General features: G+C 46.8%; 1 protein-coding gene across 2 annotated transcripts; it reads left to right on the top strand.

Moving 5' to 3' along the window:
* Positions 1 to 2,203: 2,203 nt before the first annotated feature.
* Positions 2,204 to 6,804, top strand: lrrc4.2 (leucine rich repeat containing 4.2). Of its 2 annotated transcripts, none has more exons than XM_061035185.1 (2): positions 2,204 to 2,976; positions 3,147 to 6,804. In XM_061035185.1, exon 2 carries the CDS (start codon positions 3,268 to 3,270, stop codon positions 5,263 to 5,265), a length of 1,998 nt encoding a protein of 665 aa, XP_060891168.1. In that variant the 5' UTR covers positions 2,204 to 2,976; positions 3,147 to 3,267; the 3' UTR covers positions 5,266 to 6,804. The 2 variants fall into 2 exon arrangements, with proteins under 2 accessions (XP_060891168.1, XP_060891169.1); XM_061035186.1 differs by having other exon boundaries at positions 2,204 to 2,756.
* Positions 6,805 to 7,585: the final 781 nt, after the last annotated feature.

Here is a 7,585-nt window from a genome sequence, read left to right on the forward strand (position 1 = left end):
TACATTTTTAATAATATTCATATAGCCTAGTAATACACACAAAAAAAGGATAATATACAGAAACATTAGATGCATTAGTCTTCATTGGATGCTTCTGTTGATGTATCTAAATTAGCTTCATAATGACCCGATAAGGGAAGGAAAAATTCAAGTCATGTCCTATTTATTTTAAACACGTTTGAATTACAATTGTAATTGACAGTGGCACATTTATTATGGATTGCATGTGCTGTGCTTTTTCGTCTTTCTGGAGAACCAAACCCAGAAATATAGTGAATGTATGTGTGATAGGGAAGGGAGGGGGGGGGGAGAATGTGATCATTAACCAAAGGCAGAGAGAAGGAGACTATTTCTCCTGCATTCAAATGATGCTTAATCCAGCACTATCAACACTCCTCCTCATCTCTCCTCCTCATCTCTCTACCTTCTCTGTGCCATTTCACAGAGGAGGCTACTATGCAGGATGTTCCCCTCATCCATCTCCCTATATACCTATTTATCTAATTTCTCTCTTTCCCTTCCATAGGCTCCTTTTCCCTCCTATTTCACCAAGGACGTGGATATATCTCCTCCTGCCCCTGTCCCATCTCTCTGCCACTCTTTTCCCGTAAGTCTCTCTTTTTTCCCTCCTCTATCTCTCTCCGTCTTTCTCTCTCTCATCTTGCTAAGAGATAACTGTGTAGCAAGCTCTTTCATCTTTTCTCCTCCCTGAAGAAGAAAACTGCCCAGCAGATACAGCAGAAGCAGAGTCAGCATTTCAGCCCTCTATGATGTCACGGACCCCCGGACCCAACTCCCCCCCCCCTCCTCACCTCCAACAAAACACTCACACACGCATAATAAATCCTCTTACACTAACGCTAATAAGAAAGTCTTCCTTTTTTTGAAAACAACATTTTTTTTTGTTGATCTTGTACGTTTATGAGAAATAAGAAATAAAACCAAGTCTCATCGCCGATGGAGAACAGTGGTTCACTGCTGTCTCACAAGACAGAGAAACCCAAACAGACTCTCGAGTTGGAAGTGGAAAGTCTGACCTCTTGTCTCTGTGTGATACATGAGAATGCTTTGAATTAGAATGTAGGTTTGAGGGAGGCGGTGTAAAAAGGTAAGTGAGGAGGGGGGGGGGGGGAGCTGGGACGATTGGCACAGGTAAGTGATTGAGAGAGAAAGAAGGCAACACGTGAGAAACCACAGACCTAAAAAGGGGGAAGAGAAAGAGAGGAGAAGATGGTTACAATGAGGGGGGGGGGGGGGGGGGGGAGAGGAGGCACACAGGGAGGATGGGGAGGTTGAATGTGTTAATACACAGGAACACTGCATCAAACCAATGCACTGCTCTGAGGCTGGCTGAGCAGCTGAGAGGAGTGCGTCAGCAGTACATTCACGTTCCCATTGAAGGACAAAGGGAGGGGGGGGGGGCAGAGCGAGCATCTTAGCTGCCTGCCTGCAACACCGACACGGAGGAGGATGAGGAGGGGGGGGGGGGATAGAGAAAAAGAGAGAGATTGGAGAATAAACAAGAGGAGGAGATGTGGCTTTAGAATGCTGCTGCTCCTGCTGCTTCTGTGAAGGTGGGCTGCCTGTTTGAGTGCTCGCGTGCCTCCTCCTCCTCCTCCTCCTCCTCCTCTCCATCTCTCTTTCTCTCTCTCTCTCTCTCACACACACTCTCCCCTTTCTCGCACTCTATCTTCCTCCTGCTCTTGATCTGTCAGTGGTTTCTCTCTCTCTCTCTCTCTCTCTCTCTCTCTCTCTCTCGCTTCAACTCCGGCTACTGCAGTAGTCCACCAGCCAGCCGCAAGTCTGACAGCCACACACATGGCTAACTGCCACAACTTACTACCTCAGCCCGGGAGAGAGGAAAAAAACTAAAACATAAGCGAGCGGAAGAACAATTGCGGGAGACAGCCTGGGCACAAACAGCAAGTGGAGAGAAGAATCCTCAATACCTTTTTTTTTTCCTGTTTTTGGATACAGATACGGAGCCCACTTCCACGCTCATCCTCCTTTAAAGCGTCATCCTCTCTTTTTCTCTCATCGCAGAAGAAGACAAGAGTGCTCTCTCTCTCTCTCTCCCTCTCTCTCCCGACAGCCTTTTTTTGCGAAGCTCCAACAGCGCAGAGCATCACCCCCCCTCTCCCTCCCACCCCCCCCCCCACACCCCCCCCATCCAGCGCCACCATCTCTCCCACCACCCCCAACCCCCGCTCCCCCCCCCCCCCCCCCCCGCCCCCCCCAGGAGCAATAGACGGATTACTGCTAACTGTGCACACGGCAGCCTGCAGCTGCTCTGACCAGGGCCAGCTCAACGTTGTGTGAGGAAACAAGAAGAACACAGAGGAGGAGGAGAGGAGAGGAGAGGAGAGGAGAGGGGGATGACTGTGCCGGGAGTTCTTTAGCCTTTTTTTCTTTTTTTCTGTCTCTCAGTCTCTGTCACAACGAGGCTAATCAGCGACCGACTAGCCCTTGGCAAAGTCACAGTGAGGGAGGTCTCTCCAGCAAAACGGGTGACCAGCCGACGAGCAAACACATGTGTCAGGAGTCGACAGGACTGAGGATTTTAAAAAAAAAATTCTTTTTCATTTTCCCCCCACTTCTCCTGTCCTCCCCTCTGCTGTCTTTGACTGCGCTATGGATCATTGTGATTTATCCACAGTGGAGCTGCGTTTTGGAGTCTGCAGCCTGGCAGGGGGGCAGTTAGAGGGGGCAGAAAGGATCCAGGCACCTACTAAGTCTTCATGGCCTTACCTTTGCCTGTGAGTGTTATTCATGCTGATTCCAGTCTTTAATCGTAGGAGCCATTTTGTACCCTGGGCTAAAAGAGGGGGCCACCTTACTTTTTCAGTGAGGGGAAGAACAAGACAAAATTAGTCTTCTGTCTCTCCATGGAGCGGATTTATAAATTAACGTGATGCATGACTGTTGCTTTTAACGTTTGGAAAGAGGCGAAAAAAAGACCACTTCCAAACTAATGAGGTACGTCACTTATATAGTTATTCATCCTTTTTTTTTTTTTTACATTGCTGCACTGCTTTTCGTCTGCTGCTATTGTTGTATTAATCTCTCACTCTATCTCCATCTCTGTCCCTCTTCTTTTCCCCCCCCCCCCCCCTTTCTCTTTCCCCCGGTGTCTATTTTTGATGTAGCATCTCCCTGCACTGTCGATGGAACTTTGGAGCTGCGAGTCGCTCCAGCCGGGCTAAGGTGGTCTGTCCTCTGGTGTGTGCCGTCTCCCCCCACCATGCAGAATAATGAGCCCTCCACACCATGAGTCCTTTGGGCCAGGTTAGTGTGCAGCCTACCTGGAACGCAGCTCTGCTCGCCGTGATCTCCCTCATGGTGCCCACTCTCAGTATGTGCCAGTCCACAGGCCTCGCGTTGGGCTCGGCTAACCCACAGAACTGCCCGGGCGTGTGCTCGTGCACTAACCAGCTCAGCAAGGTGGTGTGCACCCGCCGGAGCCTGATCCGGGTTCCTCCGAACATCCCAGCCAACACCAGGTACCTAAACCTGATGGAAAACAGCATAGAGACCATACAGGCGGATACATTCAGGCACCTGCATCACCTGGAGGTTCTGCAGTTAGGCAGGAATGCCATCAGACAGATTGAGGTGGGGGCCTTCAACGGCTTGACCAGTCTTAACACCCTGGAACTGTTCGACAACCGACTGACGGTCATACCCAGTGGGGCTTTTGAGTACCTGTCAAAGTTGAGAGAATTATGGCTTAGAAACAATCCCATTGAGAGCATCCCCTCCTACGCCTTCAACCGCGTCCCCTCCCTCATGAGACTGGACCTTGGAGAGCTGAGGAAGTTAGAGTACATTTCCGACGGGGCGTTCGAGGGCCTTCACAACCTCAAGTACCTCAACTTGGGGATGTGCAACCTTCGAGAGTTTCCTAATCTCTCACCGCTGGTGGGATTGGAGGAGCTAGAAATATCTGAGAATGTTTTCCCCGAACTGAAGCCCGGGGCCTTTCGCGGGCTCAAGAATTTACGCAAACTATGGATTATGAACTCTGCGATCACTACTATCGAACGGAATGCATTCGATGACATCACGGCCTTGGTGGAGCTGAATTTGGCCCATAACAACCTGTCGTCTCTTCCTCACAACCTCTTCACTCCTCTGCAGTACCTGGTGGAGTTACACCTGCACCACAACCCCTGGCGGTGCGATTGTGACGTCGTGTGGCTCTCCTGGTGGCTCAGAGAATACATTCCCACAAACTCCACCTGCTGCGGACGCTGCCACACCCCGGTCCACATGAGAGGTCGGTACCTGGTGGAGGTCGATCAGACCACCTTTCAGTGTTCGGCGCCGTTTATACTCGACGCTCCGAGAGATCTCAACATCTCGGCGGCGAGGGTCGCAGAACTGAAGTGTCGCACTGCTGCCATGAGTTCGGTCAGATGGCTTCTCCCCAACGGCACCGTACTGACCCACGGCTCGGCTCATCCGAGGATATCGGTCCTTAATGACGGAACTCTCAATTTCTCCAACGTTCTCCCGTCAGACACTGGTGTCTACACGTGCATGGTGAGCAACATGGCAGGGAATTCCAACGCCTCGGCCTACCTAAACGTCAGCAATGCTGAACTCAACACGTCTAATTTGTCATATTTTACGACTGTGACGGTGGAGGTTTTGGAGCCCACTGTGGAGGAGACCCCCAAACCCAAGCCTACCATCCCCGCTTCGCCCTCTGTGTTTCAGCCTGTCTTCATCTCCACACCTACTGTGCTCTTCCAGAGCACTCAGACTCCAAGGCAGGTGTCGATCCCTACTGCCAGAATCCCTAGCGGGCCAGCCGCCAGCCTGGATGAGGTGATGAAAACCACCAAAATCATCATTGGCTGTTTTGTTGCTGTCACCTTGCTCGCAGCTGCCATGTTAATTGCGTTCTATAAGTTGCGTAAGCGGCATCAACAGAGGAGCACGGTGGCAGCAGCCAGGACCATAGAAATCATTCAAATGGAGGAGGAAGTTCCTCCTGTTCCACCGCCCACCTCGGGATCTAGCGGTTCGGACGACACGGTGTTGGTACTGCCGACATTAGTTGAACACAACAGCAACACCTTTAAGCCTGGGTACGTGTCCACCTCCTCAGGCCGCCAAGGGAGCTATGGAGCCCACTGGACCCAGAACAACTCTCTCCATCGCTCAGTCAGACAGCATCACAGCCACATCAGCACCATTACGGATCCCTACGCCATTAAGACTACCCATGGCAAAGAGAAGGTTCAAGAGACCCAAATCTAAGTAATGCTCCCCTACATGGATCTATCTCTGACTATGCCCCAACCTCTCTTCACTCCACTGCTCACCACTCCATGCAATAGAATGCACAAAGAACAAAAACGGTAACTTTCTTTTGTACAGATGTGCAAAACATGGACAGTTTTTTTCCTTTCTTGTACATGCCTATATATAAGTATATAAATATGAAAAGATACAAATATATATAAATGAAACTCCCGTCAAGGCAGTGGTGAGACATGCAGATTATATTAGAAAAGAAAGTAAATTGAAACTATTTTCTAATAACTGGTGACTTCTAACTAAAAAAAAGAAAAAGATAGTGAATTGCTTTTGTGATTGATCTGCTCTTGGAAAAGAGGTTTTTAGTTTTTTTTTTGTTTTCTTTTTTTTGAGAATATTTAGGATGCAGTAAACAACTCTTTATATGAACCAGTTTCTAAATACAGCCCCACATGTAAGCTCCAGTTTTTACTGTGCCAAATATTATATGCAATAAAATTGTATTTCCAGACTTAGGAACAGAAAAAAAGACACACAAGCAAAATCTAGACGGATAGAAACATTTGTCCAAGGATAGCAGTAATGGCACAGATAGAATGTGCTGTTCAGTAGCTATCAGCCAAATGCTTTTGGACTGCAGTGAATTTCTGCAGCTAAGGTTTTAACCCCCTGTTTGCCGGAGCTAAGCTGCGTTTGACAGTGCCAGTGCTTCTTAGTTGTAGCGTATCTAAAAATGTTTAGTTAGTGTGCACATTCCCCCACTGGTTTAACTGGCAAAGACGAAGTGCAGGCTAATAACAGTTGTCGCAAATACTTTGTTCTGTTATTGGTTGCATTTTCTATTCCTTTTTTTCCTTTAGGTCTTACATGCTTCTTAACGGCTTGTGTAGTGTTTAGGGCTAATTTATTAATGCATAACAGCAGTTGCCTGACTTGTCTCTGCAAGGGCTCATTCCGATGCTAATTTTTTTCAATGGAACAGACATGCGGTGCAGTGATACAGGTCTTTGCTGACCATTCGGCTTTTGGAGGAAAAAAAAAACAAAACAGACAATTGAAGTGAAACAAAATGAATGTCTGATACTGGGGCTTTTCCATGGACTACATTGAAACATGACTTTTGTTTTTTCTTTTAACAGTTTATTTTGAGCAACACTATTTTTATGGAGAGACTAAGGAGGCTATGAAAAATAAAAACCTTTGGTTTGTATTTCTCTAATCAGAAACACTTTCATCTGATGCTTTTTCTTCTCTCTGAATATATTTCCATTTGTGTGTAAGCTGTTCAATCGTAAAATCTGGACACAGCATTGTAAATCGTATCCTTCCCAAACCCCTCCTCCTCTTATGGTCCTATGCATTTACTTAGTGTCTGCATGAATGGGTCTTTAAGTAACTGGTGTACAATGCTGCATTATACCCCACAGTGGGGCTCTATGCAGGTCAGATAGGCTGTTGGTCTTTGATGCCTCAGCTTAGTTCTTAACATTGATTATTCAGTGACTGTGAAGGGGAAAATACATGTATCCCACAGTTCAACATTTTGTGGGTTTCTTTTCCTTACTACTCATCTGCAGGTTCTATTTTACTGTCCAAGTTAGTTTTCCATCAAGTGAAAAAAAAAAAATCCATATTAAATAACTAATAGGAAGAAAGGCAGTTGTGCTTGGTTCATCATGATATGAGGTGAAAACAATCTGTCAAAGCAGGTTCTTCAAGAAAAGCAATCTAAATATATCACCTAGCTATAAGAAAGCAGACTGGTTTTATTTATTTTTTATAGATGCTGTTTGTGTCAATGCATTGCTTAGCAATATAAATTATCTTGATGTCACACTGCTTAAAGGTCAGCTACCATAAATGAGTGTGCCTAGTCTCTCTGATGACTGAAACGCTTTACCTTTGACCTTATAATGTTGCACTAAATGCTACCATTTCCCAGTCCTGATTTCCTCAAATTTGATCAAACCCCTGCAGGTTTTTGGTCTTCTATAAAGCACTTCGAAAGTGCACCAGCGGAGGCTATTTGGGGATAAAGGGGAAATTACAGTATGACCTCTGTGCTAATTATGGAGCATGGTGAGTTGACAAGAACACCAAGGCTTCATTTAAAACCTGCCCGGCTTGATTTCCTGTTCCATCAGGAGATGGTTAATAATGTGCTGCGTGAGTTGCTGTTGGGCATAATGTTACTGTATTCCTATTCTTCTTGTGGCATTCACAATCAGAACCCTGCATTACATTAGGAACTCATCTGGTGCAATTCAACAAAACAGGGACTGTCATTACATAACAGTCTAGAATACAGCTCGAGTGGGAG

This window comes from Labrus mixtus, chromosome 4 (genome assembly GCF_963584025.1).
Source record: "Labrus mixtus chromosome 4, fLabMix1.1, whole genome shotgun sequence".
NCBI classification, from domain to species: Eukaryota; Metazoa; Chordata; class Actinopteri; order Labriformes; family Labridae; genus Labrus; species Labrus mixtus.